The sequence below is a fragment of the Lepidochelys kempii genome, chromosome 10 (assembly GCF_965140285.1).
Source record: "Lepidochelys kempii isolate rLepKem1 chromosome 10, rLepKem1.hap1, whole genome shotgun sequence".
Lineage (NCBI taxonomy): Eukaryota > Metazoa > Chordata > Testudines > Cheloniidae > Lepidochelys > Lepidochelys kempii.
The window spans coordinates 6,794,185-6,809,952 of NC_136389.1; the positions used below are offsets into that span (position 1 = coordinate 6,794,185).

General features: G+C 48.2%; 1 protein-coding gene across 5 annotated transcripts in view; it reads left to right on the forward strand.

The window, feature by feature from the left end:
• CACNA1H (calcium voltage-gated channel subunit alpha1 H) overlaps positions 1 to 14,823 on the forward strand; it is a 178,812-nt gene extending 163,989 nt beyond the window's left edge. For all 5 annotated transcript variants that reach the window (XM_073361778.2, XM_078854517.1, XM_078854519.1 and 2 more), the window contains 3 exons: positions 5,679 to 5,865; positions 10,071 to 10,249; positions 11,949 to 14,823. In XM_073361778.2, the coding sequence (XP_073217879.1) occupies positions 5,679 to 5,865; positions 10,071 to 10,249; positions 11,949 to 13,139 (1,557 nt within the window). In that variant the 3' untranslated portion in view covers positions 13,140 to 14,823. The remainder of the gene's footprint in view (positions 1 to 5,678; positions 5,866 to 10,070; positions 10,250 to 11,948) is intronic.
• Positions 14,824 to 15,768: the final 945 nt, after the last annotated feature.

A 15,768-nucleotide genomic window follows, 5' to 3' on the forward strand; every position in this document is an offset into this window, starting at 1 on the left:
TACAAGGGGGGCAGGTGTTTTCCCACACTGACCCTTCTTGCTTCTAATCTTCTTTTAAACCAGTGCTCAGGCTGGGTCCTGTATCCAATGAGAGTGCTTCTTAACCCCAAAGCAGGACTGGCTCCAGACCCCTTCAGCACCCATGACCAGGGACAGTGCTGTCTGCTAACTGGCGAGGAGTCCCCAGATTTAGTTTTAGGCCTCTATTTTGGGCTGCTGTTTCAATATGCGATGGACAATACAGCAACGCACCTGCTCTGCACGCTCTGTTCTGGATGCCAATGGACTCCTAACCGAAGTTCAGTGTACTAATCGTTGCTGGGCCGAGGTTACCTTAAACTCTGCCTCTCCAGCTCTGACTCTCTGGCATCCTGGGAGCCGCTGATGCCAGGGTGATGGCAGGACATCTTTCTTGTGGGTGCTGCACCTCTGCAACTCCCTCCCACTGGAACCACACTGAAGTGTATATACCTGTTTCAAAGAGAGTTACGCTTTGCCCAGACTTTCAGCTGATTGAGAGCTGTGAAATTCTGGGCTCTTAGCCAAATGGCCAGAAAGATCTCTTCTCTCAATCTTAAATCAGTAGGCTATTGGGTTTGCTCCTGTCATTTGGAATTGTTAATGACTGGCCATGGAAAAGGGACCCAAACACCATTTGTAACGGGTGCCTTAGAATTGTGTGTGACAATGACCGTGTTGTGGCAGCATCACAACAAGACAATGTTTTGAGACATAACACCACACGACACAGGAAACCCCAAGTCTAGACTAGAATGGACCTCCCATAATCAAGCCATCCTGGCCTCATTAGGGCCATGCTGTCTCTACCTTCTCTACTCTACTGATGTCTGTAATTAGAGTGATGAACAAGGCATGCGGCAAACATCTCTGGAAATCTCTGGGCATCCAGTGGTCAGTGGCATCTCCAGGCAAGTTCTGGGCTAAGACTGAGTTATTGACTGGAGGGTGAGTTTTCAGTGGGTGAGGCAGAAAACAATCTGTATGAAGAGAAGCCACTCTGAGATGCTTCTCTTGCTCTCTGCAGGGCTTCTGCTTCCTTGTCTCCTTTAACCTTGGCCACCTGGAAGCTAAGCTTTGAGTTGCATCAAAGGGAGACTGTGGCAAGGGCATGTTGCAAAGAGAGGCAATAATTGGCATGTTGAATGCCACAAGGGGTCGAGGGTTTCTGCTGCTGTGTGGATAAGGTCCTGGCAGGTCCAAGGACAGACAGCTTGTTAACTCTGAGGAGAGTTAGAAAAAATGTCACCTTGTTAAGCTGGGAGAGCTTGAGAATATGAAATGGCTCCCAGGTCTGGCATGTACAGGCAGGAGTATTTGTTTTTAGCTCTTGCTTTCCTCCTCCCTTCCTCACTGTGGAGCCTGGAGTTACCTGTGTGGGAAGTCGCTAAACTAGCTCTGAGTGTGAGCTACATTTATTTAGTAGGACAAGCAAGAGAGAATAAAAAGAGCAAAAGCCACTTATGTGCCTTCCCAGGAACCCCCCTGGGGAATTCTGCCGTTGCTTGCTTGCAGTAACCGTGCGCCAAACGCCAGGCCCACATCTCCTGCCACAGTCTTCTTTGCTTATGGAGTATTTCTTTTTGTTTAAAAAAACATGGAGTCGGTTTAGGACTGAGGAAGAGTGCTAAGCTGACAGGGAGCAGGTGAAGGGTAGGAAGAATGATCTAATGGGTGGGGCACACTGGTTAAATTTCTGGCTCAGCTACAGATTCCCTGGGGGACCCACTTAATCTACCCTGGTCCTCAGTTCCCCATCTGTAAAATTGGCATGATGCATCCTTATTTCGCAGAATGTTGTGACAATAAAATCCATTCATGGGGATGAGACGCTCAGATACTGTAGCAATAGGGGCCAGCTGAGTGGATGCAGAAGCCGTGCCAGGTATCCCACAAACCTGTTCTGAGAACTTCCATTCCCTGGGCTACCTCTGGGTGTCATGATCTGCATGCTCGGACAGCCTGTGGCCTCTCTGGTGAGACGACACACAGGGGGCCAGTAGGAAAGGTGGCTCTCTGATACGGACATCTGCTAAGTAGGAACTGGACTGAAGCCATCGTCTCATTTCACACAAGTCACTGATCTGCTCATGAATACTTTTGACCACTACCAGCCTGGACCGGATTTGGAGCAGTGGCCTAGAGGCAAAAGGCTTTGCATCCTATTACAAGTCCCCCATTTAGCCCCCTCCAAGGTTATTTCTGCCCTTAAAACCTCAGGGCTGGTGTGCGGTAATTGCTTTTGGAGAGACACTATGCATGGTGATTGCAGAGTAATTGTGATGTAACTGTTTGGTATTTATTGCCCACTTCTACCGGGGCAGTTACCATACAACTGAAAAGCATACACATCCTAGTTGTGTTTTGTCAGTGACACCTTAACATACTCAACAGTGCCAAGGAATGTCCACTCTTGCTTTCTCTCTATCACCTGAATGGTCAACGACCTGTGAAGAAAACGCTACAAATTTCCAGAGGTTTGATCGCGCTGCGGCCTAGACGCATGGTATTGGGGACAGATTGCAAGGTGCCAGTCATGCCCCGAGGCTACTTTTAGCATATGATAGTCAAGTGTTTGTCTGGCAGGAGGTGAAAGAAGGGGCACTGAGCTGGCATGGCAATCCTAACCCCAGGCCAGTGCAGAGGGGAGGCCCGGCAGGGGAAAACTGCAGAGCAGCAGCTGTTGTCCCACAGGGCTGGGCCTGGCTCCCTTCTCCAGGTGTTGTGACCGGGGCAGGTGTCAAGGTCACAATGCCATTGCGCCAGCCGCATCTCCCTCATGACAGAGGGGCAGCCGGGCCAAACCCAAATGGTGCTCCGACCCCATGTGCCAGGTCACAACACCCGGAGTGCAAGCCAGGCCCAGCCCCGTGAAACAGGAACCATGTGGGGTGGGTGCAGGGAGGGCTTGCCTCCGCTCTGCACTGGGCTGGGATGAGGCACAGAGCCAGGGCAGAGGGTTCTGCTGCTGGTGAGCGGTGCCCCTTCGGCGGGGCGAGGAGGAGGAGTGCGCCCATTGAATAGGGAGGCTACGTCCAGCGCTGAGCCGTACCATGTTAGCCTGGTGGTGCTAATACATAGACATGAGCATGAGTGAAACTAGCAAGCTAATAGGGAGGATTGAAAGCGGCACCACCAATGACCCCGGTTGCAAAACCCGCCCCTGCCACTGCATGTGCAACATTAATGTTCTTTATTTAAGGCTAGATTATACCTTTGTCTCACCTGGCTGTGCAGGGGATCAGGCAGCAGCACTGGGGTCAGGGTGGTCTGATGCAGAGCAGAAAAACTGCTCTCCCGATACCAGCTACCACAAGCCAGGCTGCAGGGAGGGGGAGGTCACTCGCACACGCAGAGCTGTGCAGGCAGGAGCTCCAGGAAATTATTTCACACACACGTACACACAGGAGGCAGGCTCTTCCTGGGACAGCACAGCTGGACACTGCCCTGTCTCATGAAGACACGGTGGCATGGATTTAAGCGTGAGCTGTACAAGCTTGCTCGGAACCCTGGGTACATCCTCACAGTGCTAGTCTGTGCCACCCTATCTTCACTTCCGTTTCCAGCTGGGCTAGCTAGATTAAAGCTAGTGTGTGTATGCCTACCCGAGCTGCAGTCACAGCTGAGACTGCAGTGTAGACATACCTTAGAGTAAGCTCTTGGGGTGAAATCCTGACCCTATTGAAGTCGGTGGGGGTCTTGCTGTTAACTTCAATGGGGGCCAGGATTTCACCCTCAATCTGGCCCTTATCCAGCACCAAAGACAGCTGGAGTCCCGCCATTGACTTCAGTGGGCTTTGGATCAGACCCAGCGGAGTGCTAGCTAGACACTTTAGAAACAAATATGAGGACAAAGGGAGCTTGTGTTCAAGTGTCATCGGATGTCACCATTTCTTAGAGTGGCATTACACCCTGGTTGGGCCAAAGTACATGTCAGGTCTGTAAATTTAATATGTTCATATTTAAAACTTCGTTATAAATGGATCTCTTCTGTTCCCATTGAAAAGGTCACAAATTGGCCCCGTGCCCAATAGCCTCCGTTATTGCAATCTTTTACGTTAGGATGTGTTCTTTGCAACTAACAGTCCATTTTAAAGAATTTTAAACAAGAGCTTAGCTTCTGTAGACAATACTGTGACCATTCTTCAGAAAATGGCTTCATGAGCCCCCGTTTAAAACTACTGATAAAGGGAAATGACTCCTTTCTTGCAAGCACTTTTCTTCGTAAATGACCTTATGCATGCAGCTCAGGTGTTCACATGCTATATTATTAACTACAGTGACTCTGCTCTGGTCAAAATTGGCACAAGCCTGATGCATTAACAGATTAGAACTGAAGGCCTGGGTTCCCTAGTGCTGCTGAGCAAATCAGAATTTTGTTCCTGATGCCAGCTACCCATAAATAATTGCTTCTTGATCCACTGTATTCTCAGCCAAGTTCAACAGTGTAAAAACACAGAAGTAATTTGTCTCAAGGGTTTGTCCTAAGAGGAGAAAAATTAATGAGCTGGGGATATGGAAAATACAGATTTAACCAGATCCTCAATGACATGTGGACAATTCAACACTGAGTCTTGAGCCCAGACTTTCCTAGCACGACTGAGGGAAACCCTACAGCTGGGAAGTAAAATGAATTAATTTCATGCATAACTGGGAAAATGTTTTCACTCAACCAATTGGAGGCTGACATTAAAGGAAAACCGATGTCATTAGTTGTATTTTAAATAATTAAATAAATGGTGAGGGAATGTGTCTAGTAGTTAAAACAGGGAGTCAGAACTCCAGTGTCCGACACTGACTCACTATATGACCCTGGGCAAGTCACATAAACTTGTCTCAGTTCTTCCCTCTGGGAGCGGCATAACAATTAGGTAAGTAAAGAACTTTAAGTCCCTTGGATAAAAGTTGCTAAAGAAGGACAAAGTACAAGTGGTGTTTATATAAATACATATTTGCAATATCAAGCCGTGATCCTGCAATGTGTAGCACAGTCATTGAGGCTCAGCATGGGCATAGGATACACATCACATAGGACTGAGGTCTTAGTGTATATATGGGAGGTGGGTATGTGTATTTATATGCATGATAAATGAATTACCAGAGATTTGTCTCCGCTTGTCAGCATGGGTTTGAGTGTCTCTGAGTGGGAGTGGCCATTTTACCCATCTATCATCAGACTGGACCTGGAGCTGGGCTGTAGGTTAAGATGTAGGTAATGCTTATCACCATGGGAATTCCTAAGAAATGCAGGAGACTTTCCGAGTTATTGTTAAATTAACCACACAATAAAAGATTAGAACGTGTCCAGTTGGAAAGTGTCTTTCTCGTGTGTTCCCATGGCGATCTGTGTTTCCTGTGATGTCAGATGCGTGTCCAGGTGGTGGCTTCCTGGGTGATGGTTAATTGTTGTTTTGTTATATTTCAGACACATTTTGAGTGATTTACTTAGCAATAAAGCCAGTGCTGACGAAAGCCCCTTTCATGTCCCACTGGAGCTTTCTTTTACCCAGGGGCACCAGAGACATCAAGCGGAAGGCACATCTGCCTCAGGTGTTAAGCCTCAGTGCTGTTTCCAAGGATGGCAAACAAAAAGGAGCTCAAGGCAGCCTCACCGCCAGGGTGCAGAATAACCCAATTTTCCTTCTCTTTCTAATTTGCAGGAAGGCGCTGCTTGCATGAGATCAAAGAGAGAGCCTCAGAACTTCCTAACGGTTCGCAAGATCTCAGTGTCCCGGATGCACTCCTTGCCCAACGACAGCTACATGTTCCGCCCTGTGATGCCAGCCAAAGCCCCGTACCCTCTCCATGAGGTGGAGATGGAGACCTATGCCTGCAAATCACAAAGAGGTACCACAGGGATGGGATGCATTCTCTGTGCTCTTTGTTCCTCCTCATATTGTATTTGCTAGGCACTGGGAGGATGTCAGGCAACCTATGCAAGGAACCGGAACCAGTTTGTGTGGTGGTGTGATAGGAAGCCGAATAATGCAATCAGTACAGAATAAATCCTTTTTAATGTAATTTGATACCACGTTCACTTTATTTTATCCTACGCCTAGAATTTTGAGGGTGCTGTAGGATTTTGTATTTAAAATGCATAACTGCCTTGTTAAAGTTATCTGGAGGAAGCTGGAAGTTTGCATGTCTAGAAACGGGACCAATGGGCACCAGAGAGGTTGCAGGTTGTGTTTCATGGAATAGCATATTATCTGTATGTTTCTTGTAAGATGATCAGCAGTGAAATAGATAACAAGGGTCCCATTTGTATTGCCATTATCAGTTTTCAGAGTCAACACAATATTGAGATGAATACTGTTCCAACCTCTCAGAGCTATAGTTTCAGTCTGTCTGAAGACTCAGGAAGCTGTCACTCTGCTAGATTACATTTAGGTCACAGTTGGAAGGTTTTTGTTATAAAGGCTAGAAACCATTTTTCCCTCTAGGGAAAACTGAGATTCCATAGCACAGCTCTGTGATGAGAAGTTGTTTGTGTGGCAGATTCTGTGGAATCAGAAGCTGCACAGGGGTCCTGACAACACATTGAGACAACCACATCCAAATATTTTTGCCCTAAGATGCCATTTTCTGCCCAGTTATTCCTGACTTGCAGGTTGGTTTGAAAGGGGAATGGGAGTGAGAGAGCGTCTGTCTCCCTAAAAATATGTGCATCTTGAATTATTGCTTTTTGGCTCCCAAGAACTTATCCAGACTGGCTTCCTCTGACGCAACAGTATTTTAATGCAAGAATGACATGGACAGATGGGTGGTGGGATTACCTGGTGGGGCTGGCCAGGACTAGCCGATCTGTTCTGATTTCTCCGGATAAAGTAACTCTCTGTTTGTTAAAAAGCCCTGGATACAGCTCAATGTTCTCTGCTCAGTATTTATGGTTGTCCCGCCTGTCCTGAAAAGGGGAAGTGCAAGAGCTTTGCTAAGCAGAGTGAGCGGTTGTTGGATTTCACTGCCGACTGACTGGGGCTGACTCACCAATCTCTGACGCTGATGTGAATGAGGAAGAATTCCACTGGTGTCAGTGAAACCCTGGTCCACTATTTTGTAACCTTTTCCAGCTGTATTCTTCAGCGAATCACAAGAAATATCACTACGCCTCACAGAGGGACTATTTTCCCTCCTCCAGTGCCTGAATCCTACCAGTGTCCCTTCATGCTGTACTGATCAGCCTACTGGGGGTGTACACAGGGACTAGTGTTTGTTTCATGAATTTTTGGGGCTTTTTGGAGGTCTTAGGAAGCCAGTGATCAGACCAGAATCAGCTAGAGCTTCTCGTCTACTGGTTTGGTTACTGGATGGGGAAAATGCCATGAAGTGGCCAGATTGTGTGTTCTTTTGGCCCCATAAACGACTCCCTGGCCCGTTAAAAAAGCAAATGAAAAACACACAGATGCCGAGCAATTTTGGTTTTACTGAGCTTTCCAGAATGCTACAATGTGGGGCGTTCTTGGCCTCTCCTCGAGGAGAGAGAGTTGGGAAAATTTCCATTAGACAATTATTCCAACAAAAGATGGTGGGGGAGGGGGAATGTCGTGAAAACGTTTGCTGTGTTTATTTGGTTTTCCCACCAGCTGCAGAAGCCCTGCCATAACGCTTGCCTAAGAAAGGAAAGATTGCTAATAGGACATCAGTCATCTCGTCGGAAAGGTGTTAGTGACCAAGGTGCAGCCGGAGTAGGTATTTATGGTCCCTATCCAAGAGGACTAGATTAGCAAGTACAAACCAAAATTGAGGGGTATTGGCAAAGTTTTGTGGGATCCCACGATGGGTCCAGCTAGAGGGGCGACCGGTCAGGACAGCCGTGCAGTCACAGAAGTGTGGAGGAGCTAAGGACTGTAATGGAAAAGCCTGCCACATTCCAGAACTTAGGAGCGCAAACAGAGCTATGCCTGGTTCTTTCAGTCCCTCTGAGGATGGATAAAATTCATTAAAATATTCCGTGCATATTCTGGGGAAAGGTACCTCCCCTCCCCCTCCCCCCCCCGCCAAAAAAAAGTGTCCAAAAAGCCTATTTTTCTCAATGCAATCGGGTAGCTGAGAGGCAACTGCAGACTGTCTAAATGGGTCTTGTAACCAGTCCAAGTTCACTGACCTCTGGGTGAGATCTCTCTGTGTGATGGATACTGTTTGTACAGAGAGCAGCGACGTAAAAACAGACATTAGCTCGTGCGCTAATGAGGAACAGTAAATCCTGCTGCCAAAAAGCAGGCGATCTTGAAAACAAAATGGGACACTCTGGTAAAGCCACAGAAGTTGGGAGGAGAGATTGCTCTGCAGAATGAGCTGGGGAAGCAGGAGCTATGAGTGAGAAACTAATGACTCGGGATTGATACCTGAGATTAGGGGGTCGCTTTTCAAAGGGGCTGTCTTCTAGGTGCAAACAGAGAGAATATCCACATAATCATCCAGGCTTACAGAGCCAGGGCTCAGCAGTCTCTGTGCTGCTGCTGTCAAAGAGTTTGAGTCCAGATGGGACCACCTGTCAGATCATCTAGTTCAGGGGTGGCCAACCTGAGCCTGAGAAGGAGCCAGAATTTACCAGTGGACATTGCCAAAGAGCCACTGTAACACGTCAGCAGCTCCCCCGCCCCGCTCCCAGCACCTCCCGCCCACCGGCAGCCCCGCCAATCAGCTCCTCCCCCTCCCTCCCCGCACCCCCCGGTCAGCTGTTTTGTGGCGTGCAGGAGGCTCTGGGGGGGAGCGGGGAGGAGCGAGGGCACGGCAGGCTCAGGGAAGGGGTGGACTGGGGGCAGGGCCTGTAGCAGAGCCAGGGGTTGAGCAGTGAGCGCCCCCCCCCCCCAGCACATTGGAAAGTTGACGCCTGTCGCTCCAGCCCCGGAGTCGGTGCCTGTACAAGGAGCCGCATCTTAACTTCTGAAGAGCTGCATGTGGCTCCGGAGCCCCAGGTGGGCCACCCCGATCTAGTTTGACCTCCTGTATGTCACAGGCCACTAAACGTCACCAAGCCAATCACTGAATTAGACCAAAATCTTATAACCCTCAGGAGACTCAACTATTGTGTGTCACAGGCGGAGAACAGGAGGGACCACTGTCTGAATCCCCTGCAATGGTAGCAAATTGGTTAAGTGTGACCAGGATCAGCTGAGCTGGATCTCCTGCATCAGTCACAATAGCAATAGACCATGTTTTGAGATTATGTAACCGTTAGCTGAGGATCTCAAAGCTCTTCACTCACTCTGGGTCTACAATCAATGGCAGAACTCTCATTGACTTCGCTAGGTGCTGGATGGGACCAAGAATTAAGCCGTACAGCAGCACCCCTCTGGGCATTTAAGTGGTGGTGGTGGTGGTTCCAATTTACAAATGGTTAAGGGGCCGTAAGCAAGTCATTGGCAGCCCAAAGAATAGAGCCCAGGTGTCCTGACTTACAGTATCCTGATCTAACCCCTAGTCTCCATCTGATCCAGATTCTGAAACTAGACCGCTTCCCTATTCAGATCCAACCCACAGCCACACGGGAAGGTTGCAAGTATGGAGCTGCAAACCCACTCTCCCTTTCCCTCCCAAATAAGCCCCTAGCACGTGAAGTGAAGAAGAATCTCTGCTAACATCTTAGGGCCTAGGACACACCAACTGAGCAGTATCCAATAGAGGGCAGGCCCACACATGAGACGGTTATAATTGGAAAAAAACGTATGCATTTAGACTGGGGTCCTGGTCCGTCCCTAGGGCTTGTACACACTACAGCAACACAAGTAATAAACAATCATCACAAGCTTTTCACAGGCCCACCTAGGAGACGTGTTTATCCAGATGCGTTCTCCAAGCACTACACAAGTAGTGTGATCTACTGGTTAGAGCAGAATGGGAGTCAGGACTCCTCGGCTCTATTCCGACTCTGCCCGTGGGATATTGTGTGGCTTGATTTGGCCTGTCACTGAATTAACTTGTGTTTTCTAACCCCGCGTCTGTGTGCTTTGAAATCCTTGGAGCCTCGTTCCGCAGCGAAAGCTCTCTCAAACCCACACGTTACAACTCTTGTCCGGCAGCTGTGGCTAGTGTTCTCTCTCCTTCTGTAGGGTCTGTCACCTCCATCCGTTCCCAACCCGTGGGAACATGCTCCTCTCTGAGAGTCCCAAGGGAGTTGCTTCAGGTGACTGCTGTATCTTCTCACCGCGACAGCTGTGACACATGCAAGATCCCTTCTCCACAGTCCACATCACGATCTCCCAGTCTCAACAGGCTGCTGTGTAGACAGGTAGGAGGCGATGAACTCTCCTCTCCCATCAGACTTTTTCTGTCTGTCTTTTTCCTCCCTCCCCTTCATCATCTCTCTCGCTCTCTCTTCTTTTGAATGATGGCGTTGTAACACAAGAACAAATAGAGTTTCACAAAGGCTGTGAGCAGGATGGGACAGAGTAGCTATCTGAGCACAATATAATCCTGGCGACATTTCCTATCAGTTTGGATGCCTTTATGATTTTGTATTTTTCAAATCAATTTCCAGTCTCAGTGCCCTGGGTATTTCAAACCACTGACAGATTCAGTGCACACAGGCAGATTCCAATTTCAGATCGGCAATGTCGTAGAGGCTGTGTTGAACATGCATTTGAGGGACATGCTTCCATGTTGTGCAAAGCTTCTGTTAACCCCCATTAGTCAAAATAATTGTGGAGGCTGTTTGTTGGGCCACCTCCAGGCCTCAGATGCGCACTGATAGCTCTCACTGAACTCATGTCCCTGTGGCCCGCACTCTGTGAGTAGAGCTTGCAGAGACTGATTTAGAGCAGACTGTTTCTAATTCAGGTACCGTATGGCTAAATACACTTGGGTGACATAAAGTCATTCAGCTGGTTCCCCCTTCTGCATGCAAGAGGCCTAATGGGCTCGCTTTATCAAAGAGTGGGATTGTATTAGTTACAGCTGCTGGTGTTTTACTCGAGGCATTGCCTTTCAGTAGTTGATAACCGTGGTGCCAAAAAAGAGTACTGACCCTTTTATGCGCACACGGCCTGTCAAAAACTAGAGGGAACATTGACCCTGTATAACAACATAAGAACGGTCACATTGGGTCAGACTAATGGTCCAGCTAGCCCAGTATCCTGTCTTCCGACAGTGACCAGTGCTAGATGCTTCAGAGCGAATTAACAGAACAGGGCAATTGTCGAGAGATCCATCCCCTGTTGTCCAGTCCCAGCTTCTGGCAGTTGGAAGTTTAGGGGCACTCAGAGGATGGGGTTGCATCCCTGACCGTCTTGGCTATAGCCACTGATGGACCTATCCTCCGTGAACTTCTCTAATTCTTTTTTGAACCCAGTTATACTTTTGGCCTTCACAACATCCCCTGGCAACAAGTTCTGCAGGTTGACTGTGGTTGTGTGAAGAAGTAGTATTACCCATATGAGAACAGAGACCGAAGTTCCATCTAGTCTGGTACCTTAGCTCTGACAGTCGCCAAGCGCATATACTTCAAATCAAGCTGCGTAACTTGCATGATATACCAAACAGTGCCATATTGTCCTCTGAAGAGAAATTCCTTCCTGACCCCTAGCTGGCTCTGGTGCCTGTAGCATGAGAGTTGGTCGCTCTAGAAATGGGTATCTTAGATAGCGTGTATTGGTACAGGACTTTGTGCTGATTCACAAATAAAACAGGAAGGTTCAGAAGGCCTGGGAAGATCAGAGGCCTGCACATACAGGCATGGCTGGAGTATACCTGAGATATGGCTTACCCACCATGAGTCTGTCTGTTAGCTCAACTGTTGCCACCTTATACCAAATGAACCTGCACTCGTGATAATTAGTGTGTGTGGCAGCTGTGGTGATGTTACCAGCTCTGAAACTCACTGAGCGTAGGTTGATTCTGTCACATGCCACATCCACCGCTAAAAGCGTGTCTTGTTAGCGCCCCGAGAGAACACTGTGCTTTTATCCCATCTGTCTCTGCTTGCCTTGCAGGAGGCCATTAGAACGGATTCACTGGATGGGCAGAATACAGATTCCAAGGACAGTCTGCAAGCTGAGTCCAGCGAGAGCCTGCAGCCGAAGAAGCAGTCCCAGAGCAACTTAGGTGCAGCTTTGTTCCATCCTAGCCCACTCTCCCAGCCGGGCACTCCCCCGCAGTCCCCAACGTCATCCTCACACCATCGCCGCCCGAGCGTTCGTACCCGCAAGCACGCTTACAGCCAGCACAGTATTCCGAGCAGGCCTTCCAGTCAAAATAGCAACCCAGCCAGCCCCGAGAACTCTCTGTTTGAATCCTCAGACCTGGCTGACGAAGAAGTCAGCCACATAAACAGCTCGGTGAAAGACTGGCAAGAGCAGCCGGAAATCAGAAGCCGCTCGGTCTCTCCTTTCATCTCCCCGGCTTCATCTCTGGTCCCCCTCAAGAACTGCAGCACAGCCAGCCTGGCCGGGAGCAACGGCAGAGAGAGAGACTTGAGGAAGTTTTACAGTGTTGATACTAAAGGGTTTCTGGACAAGCCCAGCTGGGCAGATGACCAAAGAAGGCACTCCATTGAGATCTGCCCTTCCATTGACAATGGAGACGGTAGCTTGGAACAGCCCGCGGAAGGGAAGGAAAGGTCTCCTGTCCACATTCAGTCTGAGTCGGAGTATATCCCTGGGGCTCGGAGGAAGAAGAAGATGAGCCCACCTTGCATTTCTATAGATCCTCCCATGGAGGACGAAAGCAGCACGGCTTCACGTACCAAAGCCTCTGAGAATAGCATGCTGAGGAGAAGGACCCCGTCGTGCGAATCCACCGCGTACAGGGACTCCTTGGACATGACTGACAGTCAGCCCGGGGAGCAGGCCTCTAAAGCAGAACGGCGGGTCCAGCCCCCGTGTCGAGGGGAGCACCTGACAATCCCAAACTTCTCCTTCGAGCAGTCTGACCCCAGCTCCTCGAGCAGCCTCTCAGATCTCCTTTTGGACAGTGGCCAGGCCACGCCCTCCGGCGTGGTGTCCGTGGACTCCCGGCCAGATGCCACGGCGCTGGAACTGAAAAAGCTGGATCACTTAAAAACTCAGTGCAACAACCCTGAGAAAAACAAAGAGCTTCTAGGCGTTACGAAGAGCCCCAAAAGGCGGCACGAACTGGTCCCTGTGACTGTTGCAACAGATGAGGACATAGACAAACCAGTATAGCTTTGTAGGGGCGGGAGAGGGAAGTCTTAAGGGCTTGACACCGATGTGGTTTTGAAACAGCACCCCTGTGCGGAAGGGACTGCAAAGCCACGTTCGTGGCTGATTTCCCCCCCCCCCCCAGTCACACGTTCCTAAGCGCTGTCGGGGGATGGGTTTTGCAAAAAGTGATACGGAAACGACACGAGGTGCAGGGCGGGGGAGGGGGACATGCAAACGTGTTTCTTTTCTAAAGGGAAGATGGAGTTGCTTTTTTTTTTTTCCCCAGGTGGCCTCAATCACATTGATTTGGGTTCGGGCTGTGTTCGTTTGTTTTGTTTTTGTTTTTTAAACGTTCTCGACTTTTAAACCGGCACCATTTATTGTGCAGAGATGCCACAGTATGCAGACGTGCCCAGGAGACGGGAGCTGTACATTGTCTGTCTATCGGCAGTGATATCAATAGAAATCGTGTATTTGTGAGATACAAAAGCTACAAAATAATACCCACAAAAAACTCTCTCTTCATAATGCACATATTTTTATAGAGAAGCTATACTGTTTTTTGCATTACGTCCGACTCCCCAGACAGGAGGTGTTTTCTTGGGTTTTATGTGGAAGTAATTAGTAAGGGTGGTTTTTTTCCCAAATGTTTCTCTTCTTTCTTTGCTTTCATTCTTCTTTTCTCTCCTTCCGCTTTTCTCCCTCCACAATCATCCTGCTGGCTTCTATTCACAGCTGGTGCTTTTGAAGTCTCTCTCTCTCTTTTCATTTATTTTACTTTGGTACTTTAGAGGATGTCCTCTCTAAAGAAAAAAAAAATAACCAAATCACTACTGAATTGTAGCCAGTGCAATAATAAGTTATTCATTCTTGTCTGTACAAACTGTCCTTTTTTATTTTTGTTTTTATTTTTTATTTTTTTGCTTTTACTGAATTCAGGTTAAATGTTGCAATAATCTGAACTAATGTGCACAAGCAAAGCTTCTTGAGTTTAAAAAAGAAAAGGGGAAAAAAGAAATTTGCAGAGAGATAAAGGAAAAAAGAAAACAAATAAATAGTAAATTATTTAAGAAATGTATTTTGTTTACTGCAGTCAAAGTAAATTATTGATACAGTATGTAAAGGTTTTAAGAGTCGTCTTAGATGATGTTCTTTGTAAGCATTTAAGCTAATGATTTGTTTTCTTCATAGCGTAATGCCTTTGAAAAGAAGGTGAGCTCAGTAATTGTATCATTTGCACTCTTTGTGTTCCTTTTCCCTACACACACACACGCACAAGCCCACTAGCACTCTCAATCCATGTGAAAAGGCCTCTTTTCATTAGCAGCATAGGATCAACATGAAGCCACTAGCAGAATTAAAGTCATTTATTAACACCCCCAACTTGTATTTTTATTTTTCCTTTTTTAATCTTCTTTCCTCCCCCACTCTCCATCCCAAACCCCTTTTTCCGTGCGACAGCTCTGCCAATGGAAAGCTGCTGCTTAATGAAAACAATAAACTACGCAACATCGTGCGAGGGTGCGGGGTAAAATCGAGCGCCAGGCGGTAGCAACAGTGACAGCAGCAGCAAAATAATAATTCTCTCTTTTTTTTCTTCCGTTCCATGCCGCCTCATATTTATGCATTCACGTATATCTTCTGTTATTTATGCATTCATTACTCAGAAAAAATGTATCTTGTTTCACATGTATTAAACTGTATAAACTGGACGCGTGGCTTGACTTTCTGCTACACGGTCAGATTTAGCTGTGCTGCCAGGTCCAGACACATGCCAATCCTGCAACCCTCACTCTAGTGAGTAGTCCCTTTATCAGTGGGGATTGTGGGACAGTGGTGGCTGAAGACACAGCTGCTCCCCTGGTTATATCCGGGTCCACATCTCTCCAGTTCCCAAATTTTTGCCGGCACAACCCCATTTGGATGAAGTATTTCCTGGGGACCCCAGACCGCATGGAGAATGCCGTTTGGAAGAGCAAGATGGCATCTTCCGTGTCTAGTGTCCTCGCATGCTCCGCAAAGCAAAATGGCGTCCTCCACGCAGGAGGGAGCACCGTGACCCCATCAGCTGATGGCACGACCCCATTTGGGGTCACAACCCACCGTTTGAGAACTGCTGTCCTAGTGCATGGTTGCTCTATAATAGGAGCATCTTTCCCAGCATGCCTTTCAGGAGCTGGCCCTTTCAGTTTGGCAGCTCCAAGCAGCTGCGGCTCGAAGGGCCCAACTTTGCCACTGGCAGCTGCCTCCGTCTCTCCTGCAACTAGTAGGAACCTGTCACGTTTCCTTTCTCTTATGGCTGAGAAACTGGCATGTTTGCACAGGACTGCTAGCTAGGGTCTACTCATGTGAGTAAGGTTTGCAGGACCCGCTTCCAAATTGCCTTTCCCGCAGCTGTCACTGGCATCAAGTATTCCTGAACCATTTCCAAGCTGCACTTGTCTATAGCAATGCTGAACCGATGAGCAAATCCCTTACCTAGCCGGGAGGAGCCTTTCCGTATGTTCAGGCACCTCCATGCCGTCCTTAGACGTAGGCTGCTGCCGAGCACCTGTGTTGTGTAATTAAAAAGCCGTTAGGATTAGTGTAAATAATGATCCCAGCTCAGGGGGATGGCGAGGACTTCCAAAAATGCGCCATAAAAGTAATT